Source organism: Mesoplodon bidens (assembly GCF_964165515.1).
Source record: "Mesoplodon bidens genome assembly, chromosome: 13".
Taxonomy (NCBI): domain Eukaryota; kingdom Metazoa; phylum Chordata; class Mammalia; order Artiodactyla; family Ziphiidae; genus Mesoplodon; species Mesoplodon bidens.
The window spans coordinates 7,086,644-7,102,392 of record NC_138169.1 but is presented as its reverse complement, the minus strand read 5'-3'; the positions used below and the strand labels follow the sequence as shown (position 1 = coordinate 7,102,392).

Sequence of the window (15,749 nt, the reverse complement as noted above, 5' to 3'; positions counted from 1 at the left end):
ACCTACGGAGTAGGGTTGTTGTGAGGAATATATGAGATCATGAGACAATGACTGCGACAAAAAGCACTTAGGAAAGGCTCAAAAACTGTCAGCGGGTATTCTGGATTCTTCCCTCCAACAAACACTAAGCTTGTGTGCCAGGCGCTTGGCACTTGGGTTGGGGAGGGAGGAGTAATAGATAAGACAAAAATCACCCCTTTGAAATTAGAAAACATTCTGCAGCTACACAGGATATGACTGAGAATATTAGCAGTGTGGATTACAAAACGGGTTATTTTAGATTTAATTCAGGGTTTGTAACAGTCATAGGCAGACAACCCAGCAATGGAGCTTGTCTTTCCCAGGAATGTATTGGCAGTTTTCTTCGTGGTAGGTGTACCAGATTTTCTCCACAGTGAAGTTGTGGAGTCAAAATGGAGAGTGGATAAGGATAAAACAAACAAACAAAAAGCAAACAGACACTATTTTCAGATGGTACAATGGTACAGTGTTTTAATGATCAAACAAGGCCCCGGGCAAGGGCTCAGTAATCCATTAATCAGAGACCTGACAACACCCTGTGATTAAATATGGAGAAATATTAGGTTTACCGTAAGTATAATATGGTATATCCATACAATGGACTATTATGCACTCATAAAAAGGAATGAAGGAATGGAGGGTCCAGAAAGAAACCCTCACAAACACGGTCAAATCATTTTCAACAAGGGTGCCAAGACTGCTCATTGGGGAAAGGATAGTTTTTTCAACAAATGGTGTTGGGAAAATTGGATACCCACATGCAAAAGTGTGATGTACCTTACCTTACACCATATACAAAAATTAACTCAGAATGGATCAAAGGCCTAAGCTATAAAACTCTAAGAAGAAAACATAGTGGAAAAGCTTTATGTCAATGGATTTGGCAATGAGTTTTTAAAAAACACAGAAAAAGAAACAAAAGAAAAAGTAGATAAACTGGACTACATTGATGAAATAAAATTTATATCTTAAGGCAGGACAAGAAAATGTAAACATAAAATTCTCTCTCTGTCCATTTGGGCCTCCTCTCTCCCTCTCTCATTTGCATTATGCATTATACATTAACTAGACCTCCTCAAAGGTGGGAATGCCTGCTTGACCACAAAGGTCAACTTTTTTTTCCCTTTCTTCTGATGCTAGCAATATAACCGCTTAAAAGATCAGCACTGTTTCCAAACTCTGTAGGGAGTCATGGTGACTTAATTGCTTGCTTACCTGGACTATGTGTCTTTGGTGAAGTTTATGTAAAATGTCAGTATGTCATTTTGATGTATGATCCTTTGTCTCAAAAAGGCAGGGGACACGGGTTTGAGCCTTGGTCGGGGAAGATCCCATATGCCGCGGAACAACTAAGCCACAGCTACTGAGCCTGCGCTCTAGAGCCCGTGAGCCACAACTACTGAGCCCGCGAGCCACAACTACTGAAGCCTGCGCGCCTAGAGCTCGTGCTCCGCAACAAGAGAAGCCACCGCAATGAGAAGCCCATGCACCGCGACGAAGAGTAGCCCCTGCTCACCGCAACTAGAGAAAGCCCGCGCACAGCAACGAAGACCCAACACAGCCATTAAAAAAAAAAAAAAAAAAAAAAAAAAAAAAGGGGTTCCCTGGTGGCGCATTGGTTGAGAGCCTGCCTGCCGATGCAGGGGACACGGGTTCGTGCCCCGGTCCGGGAAGATCCCACATGCCGCGGAGCGGCTGGGCCCGTGGGCCATGGCCGCTGAGCCTGCGCATCCGGAGCCTGTGCTCCGCAACGGGAGAGGCCACAACAGTGAGAGGCCCGCGTACCACAAAAAAAAAAAAAAAAAAAAAAATCCCGCAGCTGCAACCAAGACCCGATGCAGCCAAAAATAAATAAATAAATACTAAAAAAAAAATCAATCTATGTAATCCACCGTATTAACAGGCTAAAGAATCCACAAAAAAACTATTAGAGCTAATAAATGAGCTCAAGGTTGCAGCATACAAGATCAATATAAAATATCAATTGCATTTCTTTTTCTTTTTTTGGCCACACTTTACGGCATGTGGGACCTTAGTTTCCCAACCAGGGATCAAACCTGCATCCCCTGCAGTGGAAGTGCAGAGTCTTAACCACTGGACTGCCAGGGAAGTCCCTGCAGAGCAGAAACTGAGACACAGATGTAGAGAACAAACGTATGGACACCAAGAGGGGGAAGCGGCGGGGGTGGGAGTGGGGTGTGTGTGATGAATTGGGTGATTGGGATTGACATGGATACACTGATGTGTATAAAATGGATGACTAATTAGAACCTGCTGTATAAAAACATAATAATAAGATGAAAAATAAATAAATAAATAAAATGAAAAATAGAATTATCATATGATCCAGCAATACCACTTTGGGGTACATATCCAGAAGAATTGAAAGCAGGGTGTCATATGTGCACACTCATGTTCATAGTGGCACTATTCACAATAGCCAAAAGGTGGAAGTTACCCAAATGTCCATCCACAGATGAATGGATAAAAAAAATGTGGTGTATACATACAATGGAATATTAATCAGCCTTAGAAAGGAAGGAAATTCTGACACATGCCACAATATCGATGAATCTTGAGGACACTGTGCTAAGTGAAATTAAGCCAGTCATCAAAAGATAAATACTATATGATTTCACTTATATGAGATATCTAGTGTACAAACTCATAGAAACAGAAAGTAGCATGGTGGTTGCCAGGGGCTGGGGGAGGGGGGAATGGAGGGTTGTTGTTTAGTGGGTATAGAGTTTCAGTTCTGTAAGGTGAAAAAGTTCTGGAGTTTGGTTGCACAATATGAATGTACTTAACACTACCGAACTGTACACTTAAAAATGGTTAAGGTTGTAAAATAAATTTTGTGTGTACTTTACCAGTTTTCCTTCTTTTAACATGTGAGGAAACTCTATGGGTTGATGAAAATGTGCTACATCTTGATCTTGGTGAAGGTCACATGAGTGAAATATTGCGGAACTGTATGCTTAACACTGTGTATTTCCTTTAGGTACATTATACCTCAATAAAGTGCTGGTAAGGAGGTAAGGAATGAAACACTGACAGATGCTACAATGTGGATGAATCTTGAAAACATTTTTTACTGAGTGAAAGAAGCCAGCCACAAAGGCCACCTATTGTATGATTCCATTTATATGAAATGTGCACAACAGCAAATCCATAGAGATAGAAAGTAGATTAGTGGTTGTCTACAGCTGGGGGAGGGGGATGGGGAGTGAGTGCTAATGCAGACAGGGCTTCTTTTTGGGGTGATGAAAATGTTCTAAAATTAGATTGTGGTGATGGTTGCACAACTCTGTGAATAGACTAAAAACCACCGAACATCATTGTTGGAATGTAGCCTTCGCAGAGCAATGCTTATCAGAAAGAATTTAATGTTGCTGCATTTATTTTTACCATCAGGATCCCCAGCCACCACTGCTGGTATGAATCTCTTCTGCACCACTGTCCTTTTCAAAAGTTCCTTCTGCCTTGAAATTTCTCTAGAAATTCATCCTCTAAGGCACCATATCTTCCTTCCTTCTTTGTTACACAGTGAAACCTGGTAAATCGCACTTTTAAAAAGTCAAAGTCTTCCATTGAGTAACTAGGATTTTGATATAAAAAAAAGATTCTTTTGTTCATTCATTTGACAACTTATTTACTGAGCACCTACTATGTGCCAGGACTGTAATGTAGTAGCCAACAGGGCTGTGGAGTTAAGTAGTTTTGCCTTGAACCTCACAATTGTTACTTCCTGGTACATAAGTTTGATCAAATTCTCTAATCTCCAAATCCCCATTTCCTACAGTCAATGTGGAAAAATAAAAGTATTCCCCAAAACTGGTGTGAGGATTAAATGAGATAATTTGTGGAAAGTGCCTCATCCAGTGTCCAGCACATCATAAGCATCAATGGACACTGGTTGTTATTATCAAGTGTTAATGATCTTAACTCTTAGATCCCTCATAGAACTGGACAATCTGTTGGTAGATAATCATGACCCTTCTCTCTCCGTTGGGAAATTATGAAAACAATTCTGAATTACAGCTGCTAAAAAACAAAATTCGGGACTTCCCTGGTGGTCCAGTGGGTAAGACGCCATGCTCCCAGTGCAGGGGGCCTGGATTCGATCCCTGGTCGGGGAACTAGATCCCGCACGCATGCCACAACTAAGAAGTCTGCATGCCGCAACTAAAGATCCCGCATGCCACAGTGAAGAACCTGTGAGCCACAACTAAGACCTGGCACAGACTAAATAAATAAATAAATATTTTTAATTTATTTCTTTTAGTTTTGTCTGCACTGGGTCTTTGTTGCTGCGCGTGGGCTTTCTCTAGTTGCAGCGAGTGGGGGCTGCTCTTCCTTGTGGTGCTCAGGCTTCTTATTGCGGTGGCTTCTTTTGTTGTGGAGCGTGGGCTCTAGGCGCGCGGGCTCAATAGTTGTGGCTTGCAGGCTCTAGAGTGCAGGCTCAGTAGTTGTGGCGCACGGGCTTAGGTGGTTCGGGGCATGTGTGATCTCCCCAGACCAGGGCTCGAACCCGTGTCCCCTGCATTGGCAGGCGGATTCTTAACCACTGCACTAGGGAAGCCCCTAAATAAATATTTTAAAAAAAAATTCAACTGAGTATATTTGAAAATCTCCTTGGCTTTATTTGATGATTCATGAATTGGGCAGCATCTCATCTAGCAAGTAGAAAAGAGCTTCAGAGGAGCTGTACAAATGGAAGCTTTTTAAAGGCAGAAAAGGGGGATAAGACAAGGAAATCATAAACAAAGGAAAGGATTTCAGGTAAGGTCACTTTCCCTTGGGAGTAAAGGTGGGGAGTCTATCAAGCAGGTTACCTCACTAGGGATGATCAGGAAATTCCAGACTGATTGGTTTAAAATTCCACCCCTGGGAGAGGCTGAAACTGAAGTTATATATTAAGTTTTACTTTGCTGCCGTGGGGCTTAGCACAAGTGATTCCATTTGGGGCCTGTTTCTTTTTTCACCCAGCAGAGGTTCTTAAAGTGTGTTTCCGAGACCAGCAGCATCAGCATTACCTGGAAACTTTTCAGAAATGCAAATTCTTGACCCACTGAATCAGAAACGTTAGGGGTGGGCCCCAGCACTCTGTGTTTTAACAAGCGCTCTAGGTAATTCTGATGCACATGCACCCTCAAATTTGAAAAAGTGAATGATACTGTAGTGTTCAAGGTGGATTCTAGACCAGACCACAACTGTTCAGATCTTGACTGGCTCTGTCACTTGCAAGCTGTGTGATCTTAGGCAAGGAAATTACTTCTCTGGGGCTCAGTCTTCCCAGCTATAAAATGGGGGTAAGGATAGAAGCCACTTTATAAGATTGTCGTGAAGTGCTTTAGAACAGCGTCTGGCACACGGTAAGTGCTCAATACATGTTGGCTATTATTATTACTATGACTATTATAAACTACTTTATCTCCAGAATATGAAGTATGAGAAACTCCCCAAGTTCATATGATTATTTGGGAACAAGATATGAAAAGCTGGATCAGTAACACACATAGAATATGTCTACAACACAGCTTTTTAAAAAGTCCAAGTGATACGTCATTATACGAAGTTTTAAAAATAATTTCAGGAACACTCATACCCTGAGAGTTAAGGCAGGCCTGCACTAGTGTGCAGCTGTGCTTTCCCCACCCCCCGCCTTTAAGTAGGAACAAAACTGACTGCAAAAAGGAGCATAAAGTAAGGTATCGCCCAACTCACATGGGAAACAAAAGTAGTGGGTGGCTCATGCTTCATAAAAATGGAACCATAAGTGTTTGGGGGTTAATTCCACCCATAGGAAAGTTCCATTAGCAAATATCTGGTGGTCCTATTTTGGTACATCAAGCAGAGTAGGTCTCATGCTCTTCTGAATACTGGTGGCACCATCAATTTCCTGAGTGGTACACTCAGTCTGTCTTTCTTCCTGTTCTCTTTTGGCTTAAATGCCTGCAATGCTGGGTCAGTGACTTCATCTTTAGGAGCTGAAAGTCTTTAGAAAAGAATTTGGTTGCAGGAAGGGTGGTGCCCAGAGCACTTGTTTTCAGCCCGTGTTTGCATAACAGCACACTTTTTTTTTTTTTTAAACTTAGGTGAAATGTTTATTCAGGGTGATGAGTGGGAGGGTGGGGTGTGCGTGTGGGGAGGTGGTGTAGGTGGGTGAGGGAAGCATTAAAGGAGACTACGGCCAAGGGGCTAATGTCCTCCACCCTACTCTCCAGGCCAGCTCTTGTTCCGCCCTGGAAGGTAACAGTACACCCTGCAAGGAGTTGTTGAGAGAGTGAAGTGAGTTTAGCCCAGTGTCTGGCAGGTGATGCTAAATGTTTGTTTTAAGATGGTATTAGTGTGGTGGTGATTTTGAAATGTACAGAAATATCGAATCATAATATTGTACACCAGGAGCTAACATAGTGTTGTAGGTCAGTCATACTTCAAAACAAACAAACAAACAAACAAACAAACTCATAGAAAAAGAGATCAGATTTGTGGTTCCCAGAGGTGAGGCCTGGGGGTGGGGGAATTGGACGGAAGCAGTCAAAAGGTACTTATTTCCAGTTATAAATTAGTACTAGGGATGTAATGTATGATATGATAAATATCTTTTTAACACTGCTGTATGGAAAAATTTGTTTTTCTATTTCTTTTATTTTGTATCCATACGAGATGACAGATGCTCACGAAACTTACTGTGGTAATCATATCATGATGTATGTAAGTCACCTTAAACTTATATAGTGCTGTATGTCAATAAAACCGGAAAAAGGAAAAAAAGATTGTATTAATATGAAACTTCTATAGAAATCTCTAGGAGGGTTGTTCACGTTGCCCTTCAGATCTTCTGCTTGGTTTATAAAGTACTTTGTTATGTAAGTAATTTTGTATATAATTAAATTTTAATTATATACATGTGGTGGTCATGGAGATGCCTTTCAGATGACCCTTCAAGAGGCCACCAAGCATATTAAAAGATGTCTGCAGCACCTTCAGACTCTGCAGCAGCATTCATGCTGTGGATGCACTTTTCCCAGAAGCCTTCCGTTGATAAGCCAGTAGAGCAGAGATACTGGGACCACAGTATTTCTTTTTTAAATTTAATTAATTAATTAATTAATTTTAAAATATAAGTTTATTTATTTATTTTTGGCTGCACTGGGTCTTCATTGTTGAGCGCGGGCTTCCTCTAGTTGCCATGAGGGGGGCTACTCTTAGTTGCGGTGCGCGGTCTTCTCATTACGGTGGCGTCTCTTGTTGCGGAGCATGGGCTCTAGGCGCCCAGGTTTCAGTAGTTGTGGCACAGGGCTCAGTAGTTGTGGCTCGCGGGCTCTAGAGCGCAGGCTCCGTAGTTGTGGCGCACGGGCTTAGCTGCTCTGTGGCATGTGGGATCTTCCTGGACCAGGGATCGAACCCGTGTCCCGTGCACTGGCAGGTGGATTCTTTTTTTTTTTTTTTTTTGCGGTACGCGGGCCTCTCACTGCTGTGGCCTCTTCCGTTGCGGAGCACAGGCTCCGGACGCGCAGGCTCAGCGGCCGTGGCTCACGGGCCTAGCTGCTCCGTGGCATGTGGGATCTTCCCGGACCGGGGCACGAACCCGTGTCCCCTGCATCGGCAGGCGGACTCTCAACCACTGCGCCACCAGGGAAGCCCTGGCAGGTGGATTCTTAACCACTGCACCACCAGGGAAGTCCTAAATATGAAATTTTACACTATAGATATTGCTCATTTTTTTCCTCAATACATTTTATTAATATATTTCAAGAAAACGTACTTTAAAGAAAGCTATAGATATTCAGAACCTATGCTTCACCTACATAATAAAGATTTGATAAAAACTAGGTAGCAGTAATACATCCTTAGTAGCTGGTGATTGGCTTACCTTCTAAGAATAGGACTGGAATCAAAATGAGATCAGCTGTTCGCAGAAATGACCCACTTGTAAGAATTAATCAGAAAATGAGTGGCTGAAGAAATCACGAGACTCATCATGAAAAGCACAACTGTATCGACATTTCAAGTTGTACCACAAGTCGTAATCTACCCGAATATTTTGACCTAACAAAAAAGAAACACGACATAATCTGAATGCATACATCTACCCGTTCTACACAGATTTACTGACCACACGGTTCTCCCCTCTCCCTCCCACGCTTAGGTTTTAAATCTGGGCTTCTTAACCGTGACTCTAAAGGCAGGGGTCCTCAGAGTCATTTGGGGACTTGCAAAAAATTGCAAATTTTCAACGATTCTGAATTCACTGACTCCCTGCGGGGCCCAGGGAACGGCATTTAAACCAGCTTCCACGCGATTCTTAAGTCAAAGTCTCCAAACTGACTGTGAAGAACTGTTTTGCTTGTGTGGAAAGCGAACGTGTTAAATTCACGGGTTAGAAAAACTCTGGCAAAACATACGTACAAAGTTTCCTTGTGAACCGGCATACGCATTTTCTGAGTAAAAAACCCCCCCAATATGAATCAAATTCTCAAAGTGAGTCTAAGAACTAAAACTCGCATCGCGCTGAAACACCTCTTTGCCACGGAGAGAAATTCAGCGGCTCCCAGACAACTAGCTGCACATTCGATCGTCTTTCAACTTTTGTTCAATTTAGCAGTTTCTGTCTCCGTGAAAATTTTTACAGAAACAGAAAGTTCATTCTCTTCGGAGACGATATGCAGTCGATGCTCAAGGCATGTGATTAACTTTCTTAAAATAAAAGCAAAAACGGAAACAAGGCCCGTGACGAATCTGCTACTTCCGATGTAAAGGTCCTGTCCGTCAAGGAGGAAGAATCTTCCGTCGCTTCCAGCTCGGCACCAGGCTCCGTGGGAAAGGAAGCCCGAGCTTTGCTGAGGTGAGCGGGAGCGGTCTGGTGGGAGTAGGGCCCACCCTGGCGAGAAGGACGAGAGAATTCGGCCTGCACGGTATGTCGGCGCGTGCGTTGGCCGCCATGTTGAAAGCGGGCAAAGGGGAGGGGGGACCTTTTGGGGTTGTGTTGCCGGGAGCGGGGGCGACAGCTGGGTTGGTAGGATGGCCCCTTCCATCCTGTGCCCCCTCGGATGGTGACGGGCTGAGGAAGGCAGCCCTGAGGGCCGGCGGCCGAGACGGAGGCGCTGCGGGGCGGGGCGGGGGGGGGGCGCGGATCGGAAGTATAGACTTTTTCACGGAGACTTCCGCGTTAGCGTCCACGGCCTCACTGCGCGTGTTCGGACGGCTCTGGGCGCCAGCCTTCAGTCTGTTTCCCACCTGGTGGGAAGCGTCGGTTGTTCTGTTCTGCAGACTCAGCCTGGGGACGAGTGCTTTGTTTGCTTGCTTAAGAATAGCTTTTTTTTTTTTTTTTTTTTTTTTTTTTGCGGTAGCGGGCCTCTCCCTGCCGTGGCCTCTCCCGCTGCGGAGCACAGGCTCCGGACGCGCAGGCTCAGCGGCCATGGCTCACGGGCCCAGCCGCTCCCCGGCATGTGGGATCTTCCCGGACCGGGGCACGAACCCGTGTCCCCTGCATCGGCAGACGGACTCCCAACCACTGCGCCACCAGGGAAGCCCAAGAATAGCTTTTATTTTTATAATAATTTATAATTAGAAAGCGCTTTCAAAGACAGTACCTTCTCATCTTCACAAAAAAACGCTGTGAAGAGGCACTTAGCGTTTAACAGGTGATTTAAATTTTGCGGAAGATAACACTAGGTCTTACACCTGGGTGTTCTGAGTCCCAGTCCAGTGCTTTTTCACTTTCCACACGTCTGTCTTTAATGGTTCATTGCCCCACTCACCTCCACCCCCGACGATTCATCTCTCACATCCCATCTCCGTTTATGAAGTAATGACGAGAATCTAAACATCCAGAGAGATGGTGGTAGAAAATCTCAATGCAGTGTTGCAACGGAGGAAATACACGTAGAAAGATGAACGAGAAGCTGTGAAGCCCGCTCTTCTCTTGGTATTTAGTATTGATAGGAGCATGCATGTGAGGGAGAAAACCGGCAACTCATCTTTTATCCCTTTGTAATTTTTTTTCCAGAGTTTAATTTGAGGAACTCTTAAAGCTTTGAACAGGAGCTCTGTGTACAGCAATGTCAGCTTTATTTGGTGGATCTTTGTGACCTTTTCCTGTGGCATGGGGACGGGTTCCTTTCCCACTTGGCTGCGAGGGGGCTCTCAGCCTCAGACACCCAGACGTGGCCTGCTTTTTCCTGTCCCCATCTCAAGTTTTATATTTTATGACAGCTATCTAAGGAAAGCGTTAAGAGCTCAAGCTCTGGAGTCAATAAAAGCCCTTGGTTCTAACTCCCCCGCTGGGCTACTTCTGTGATTTGGGACAAAAGACAATCTTTTTGCATCTCACCTTTGGCACCTGAAATGGCAATAATAGAAATGGGTGTGTCCCGGTATTGCTGAGAGGTGAGGGGAGTTAAGTGCTTAGCACAGTGCCTGGCACCGCCTAAGTGTTCGATACAGGTTAACTATAATTATTATGGTCTCTGTTTTTTGTTTGTTTGTTTTTCCTGCAACCCTGCGATAGAAGAAGGAAGATTAGAATCTTAAGAATTTGGGGGCCATTTAGAGAATACCAGAGCAGAGATCCAAACAACACTGTGCTCTCTCTTTCTTTTCCCCCATGTGGAGAAATTACAGCCATAATAGACAAAAGACACAAAGTGAGTTAGAGGCAGAACCCAGACCGGACCAAAAGCGTCTCACTCTTCTCGTGCTCCTTCCCTTGTTCTAGTTGTTTATCATCCTTTTACTGATAAGGATACCAGAGGGGTGTCTTCTCCAAAGTTGCTTGTTAATGATGAGACGCATGTATGCCCTCCTTTTACAATTCGGTGGCAGATGGTGTAATGTCCTGCCTCTCAATTTTCTTTCTTTTTTAAAAAAATTAATTAATTTTTTGGCTGCGTTGGGTCTTCGTTGCTGCGCGCGGGCTTTCTCTAGTTGGGCGAGCCGGGGCTGCTCTTCATTGCTGCGGTGCACAGGCTTCTCACTGCGGTGGCTTCTCTTGTTGCGGAGCACGGGCTCTAGGCGCACGGGCTTCAGTAGTTGTGGTATGTGGGCTCAGTAGTTGTGGCTTCCGGGCTCTAGAGCGCAGGCTCCGTAGTTGTGGCGCACGGGCTTAGTTGCTTCCCGGCATGTGGAATCTTCCTGGACCAGGGATCACACCCGTGTATGAAGTGGTCCTTTTTGTCTGATTTGGACCAAAATAAGTTCAGTGAATTTTGTTTGGAGTTGGTTCAGTTGCCCAGCATTTATCAGGAAGTGTCCTAGGATCTGGAGACACTGGGTTGAAGAGTGTTTATTGTGTGTTGGGCAAAACGTGATCAGTATGACAGAAGAGGTACCGCGAGCTGTGGGACCAACGGATTTGCTTCATGGGGAAGAGGCTGGAAGCCGGACTTGGAAGGACCAGTAGAATTTCCACAGGTGGAGATGTGGGAGGTGGAAAGGAAGGGAATATTCCCAGCAGAGGAAATTGCACCAGGAAAGACACAGAGACAGGGGATTAGGGCACGTTCAAGGAATGAGGAGCAGTCCTGGGTAGAATAGGTTCTGCAGTGGAATATGGGGAAAGGCTAAGTGAGAGTCAGAATTCTTGAGTTCATTGACTTTGGGTTTTATTCTGTAGGTGTTTTACTTTTTTACTGGGAAAAGAAATTCCACTGTGATCACTCCCCCTACATAAACTGAAGAACAAAATTGAAGGACAAAACCAAAAAAGATCCTTGAGGAAAATTTGAGAGAGGGGGGAAAAACTATTGATACCATTTTAATAAATATCATGGAAAGATGCTGTTAGGGATGAAGATCACCAGATATATTTGACAGAGCCCTTGTTTTTAAGTAACATATTTCAGCCTTGGCTCTAAAGCTTTGCAGAGGTAGTCACATGATTACTAGCAGGGTCTGAAATGTTGGCAAGCACCGAATTATTCCAGCAAATTCACATGAATCAATTATCATGTGTCAGACTTAAACTTACCCATCCTCTTTCAAACAAACATAGAAAGATCTTCTATCGGAATGAATGACAGTTGCAGTGTGCTTGCTGAACTAAAATTACCATTGCAATCAGTTCTCAAGCTCCAAAGCATAAATGGATTATGAGCTAGGGAAGTGGGAAGAAATCCCATCTTCCTTTTTTTTTATATAAAGTTTCTTTTTATTTATTTATATATATTTTTTGGCTGCGTTGGGCCTTCGTTGCTGCACACGTGCTTTCTCTAGTTGCAGCGAGTGGGGGCCACTCTTCGTTGCAGTGCGTGGGCCTCTCATTGCAGTGGCTTCTCTTGTTGTGGAGCACAGGCTCTAGGCACGCAGGCTTCAGTAGTTGCAGCACACAGGCTCAGTAGTTGCAGCACGCAGGCCCTAGAGCGCGTGGGCTCAGTGTTATAGCATGCGGGCTTGGCCGCCCTGTAGTATGTGGGATCTTCCTGGACCAGGGATCGAGCCTGTGTCCCCTGCATTGGCAGGTGGATTCCTAACCACTTTGCCACCAGGGAAGTCCCCCGTCTTCCTTTTGAACTAAAGAGACTATGGCTGGGTCACTGTCATTTTGGCTTTGCTCCCTGTTTACTGACAGATGCAAAGTGCTGCATTCAGAGCAGCATTTTCCCGTGTAGTTTTTTTTTTTTAAAAAGTCCTTATCAGAATAATCTGGGGGAGACTCCCCTGGTGGTCCAGTGGGTAAGACACCACATTCCCAATGCAGGGGGCCTGTGTTCGATCCCTGGTCAGGGAACTAGATCCCACATGACGCAACTAAGAAGTCCCGCATGCCGCAAGTAAGGATCCTGCCCTGGGTCTATAAATAAATAAATAAATAAATAAAATAAGTAAAATAAGTAAACAAACAAACAAACAAACAAACATTTATTTATTTATTTAAAAAATCTGGGAGCGGGTATGTGGGGAGCACAGATGAAATAAGACAGGCCAGGTGTTGGTCATAGTTGGAGCCGGGTGAGAAATTCATGGAAGGTTATGCCATTGTCTACACTGGTATGTGTTTGAAACTCTTGGTTTGTAAAGAGTTTTTAATTTTTACTAATGTTATTATTATTATTATTTATATATGTATATTTGGCCGAGCCGTGTGGCTTGCAGGATCCTAGTTCCCTAACCAGGGATTGAACCCGGGCCCCGGCAGTGAAAGCATGGAGTCCTAACCGCTGGACTGCCAGGGAACTCCCATAAAGAGTTTTTTTAAATGCCCTTTTCCACAGAAGTTCCCAGGCTGGTTTCCCTATGACCATTTTAAAGTCTCTGAAAGGTGAGCCTGTTTTTTTTTTTTTTTTACATCTTTATTGGAGTATAATTGCTTTACAATGGTGTGTTAGTTTCTGCTTTATAACAAAGTTAGCCTGGGTTTTGATTCTGGATTTTGATCCGTGTTGCCACGTTATAACAGTTTGTGTGTGCCCTACCGTGGCTAAGCTGGATGATACACGTGTGCATCAAACTCAGGCACGTTGCCCTCTGCTTCTTCCGGGGAGGGCTGATGGAGGAGTGAGTGAGAGCGTTCTGGAGCCCCGCTGCCTGGCTCTGATACTGTGTCCCCTGCTTTCTAGCTGGGAGGCCACAGCGTCTGAAAACTCCTCTTCCTTCCCTGTTGGAAGAAGGGGTGAGAAGCAGTATCTACTTCATGGGGTTGTTGGAAGGATACGTAGCTCACGGTAGATGCTGCCTAAATGCTTGCCGTGCTTCTCCTTAGAACATGAACGATTGGATGCCCATTGCCAAGGAGTATGACCCGCTTAAAGCTGGCAGCATTGATGGCACCGACGAGGACCCACACGATCGAGCTGTCTGGAGGGCGATGCTGGCACGATATGCCCCCAACAAAGGTGTCACAGGAGACCCCCTCCTCACCCTGTTTGTGGCGAGACTGAACCTGCAGACCAAAGAGGAGAAGTTAAAGGAAGTATTTTCCCGCTATGGGGACATCCGGCGGCTTCGGCTGGTGAGGGACTTGGTCACGGGCTTTTCGAAGGGCTACGCCTTCATCGAGTACAAAGAGGAGCGTTCTCTGCTCAAAGCTTACCGGGACGCCGATGGCCTGGTTATTGACCAGCATGAGATATTTGCGGACTATGAACTGGAAAGGACTCTCAAAGGGTGGATTCCTCGGCGACTTGGAGGAGGCTTGGGGGGAAAAAAGGAATCTGGGCAGCTGAGGTTTGGGGGGCGGGATCGGCCTTTCCGAAAACCCATTAATCTGCCCGTTGTTAAAAACGACCAGTTTCGAGAGGGAAAGAGGGAGAGAAGGGAGCGATCTCGATCCCGAGAAAGACACTGGGACTCCAGGATGAGGGATCGGGACCACGACAGGGGCCGGGAGAGGAGGTGGCAGGAAAAAGAATCAACTAGGGTGTGGCCAGAAGGTGACCGGGACAGAGAGAGGGACTTCAGAGATGACAGGGCCAAGGGGAGGGAGAAGAGGGACAGAAGTAAGTAGACTCCATCCCCTGCCAAACCCAAACGAAGGCGCCCGGCCAGTAAGAGTGCAGGGAGCCCTGCACGGCGTGTATACAGAATCCAAGTCCAGTGGTCGAATAAAACTTACTGAGGAAAACAAAAACAAAACAGAAAACGCTTATTATGATAATGCGGTTGGGTACGTTTTTCTTTCGACTCCGGAATGCAGGTTCAAGATGAACACGCTGATATTTTGAATTTTCTCTTCTTCATCTTATAGTTTTTGTTCTTGGTTTTTGGGGCTCATGGGCGGTTTGCGGGATCTTACTTCCCTGACCAGGGACTGAACCCGCGCCCTCAGTAGTGAAAGTGCAGAGTCCTAACCATTGGACCACCAGGGAATTCCCTTCATCTTACAGTTGTAAGGACCCATTATTTGGTAAGCTTGAGAAACAAGTTTTCAGTCACCAGCATCTGTACAGAAAGGCCTGTGTAAGGAGCCACCACTCTTTCTTTCTTTCTTTCTTTCTTTCTTTTTGGCTGCGTTGGGTCTTCGTTTCTGTGCGAGGGCTTTCTCTCGTTGCGGCGAGCGGGGGCCACTCCCTGTCGCGGCCTCTCGTTGTGGAGCACAGGCTCCAGATGCGCAGGCTCAGTAGCTGTGGCTCACGGGCTTAGTTGCTCTGCGGCATGTGGGATCTTCCCAGACCAGGGCTCAAACCCACGTCCCCTGCATTAGCAGGCAGATTCTCAACCACTGCGCCACCAGGGAAGCCCGCCACCACTCATTTAAGTTGGCGGTACGGAATTTGCTTTTTCTCCCATCTATTGGAAATGACCATTTTGAGGGCTTGGCAAAAAGAGGTGATGACTGAAAACCATTTGCATTGATCTGTGACTCCTGGGAACCCAAATCTGGTCAGAATCTAAGTTGTGTGTTTTCCACCTTTATGTCCACAGTGCAGGGTTTGCTGCAGTGGAATAAAAATGGGATAGAAAAATGAATCCAAGGAGAATGTCCAGAGACTTAGCACCAAAAGCCAGTCTTAGCAGTGATCTGGGTCAGCAACCAGCTTCTCTTGAACAAATATAATTCCATTCTCGAGCCAAATGCTGACTACCTTTTTTCCTTTCCTCTTTTTGGCGGGATGGCTGGCGTTTAAAATGAAAACCCAGAGTTGCAGGGCTTGGGGACTATGGTCTATGGCAATCCTCCAGCCCTTGGAAAAGAGAAAGCTCAAAAGAAGTGAGAGTGAAATGAAAATGAAATCAATGAAAGGTTAGTAGCTAGTTCTGATGGACTGATTTGCCTTTTCCCTCTT

The 15,749-nt window shown here is 45.1% G+C and overlaps 1 protein-coding gene across 2 annotated transcripts; it reads left to right on the top strand.

Annotated features, from left to right (window-relative positions):
* The first annotated feature begins 8,768 nt into the window (after positions 1–8,768).
* SNRNP35 (small nuclear ribonucleoprotein U11/U12 subunit 35) lies at positions 8,769–15,597 on the top strand. Of its 2 annotated transcripts, none has more exons than XM_081252379.1 (2): positions 8,769–8,872; positions 13,727–15,597. In XM_081252379.1, exon 2 carries the CDS (start codon positions 13,730–13,732, stop codon positions 14,468–14,470), a length of 741 nt encoding a protein of 246 aa, XP_081108505.1. In that variant the 5' UTR covers positions 8,769–8,872; positions 13,727–13,729; the 3' UTR covers positions 14,471–15,597. The 2 variants fall into 2 exon arrangements, with proteins under 2 accessions (XP_081108505.1, XP_081108504.1); XM_081252378.1 differs by having other exon boundaries at positions 8,792–8,942.
* Positions 15,598–15,749: the final 152 nt, after the last annotated feature.

What these genes read in the sequence shown, in the direction of transcription:
- SNRNP35 (XM_081252379.1), top strand. Translation starts at nt 13,730, where the DNA reads ATGAACGATTGGATGCCCATTGCCAAGGAGTATGACCCGCTTAAAGCT.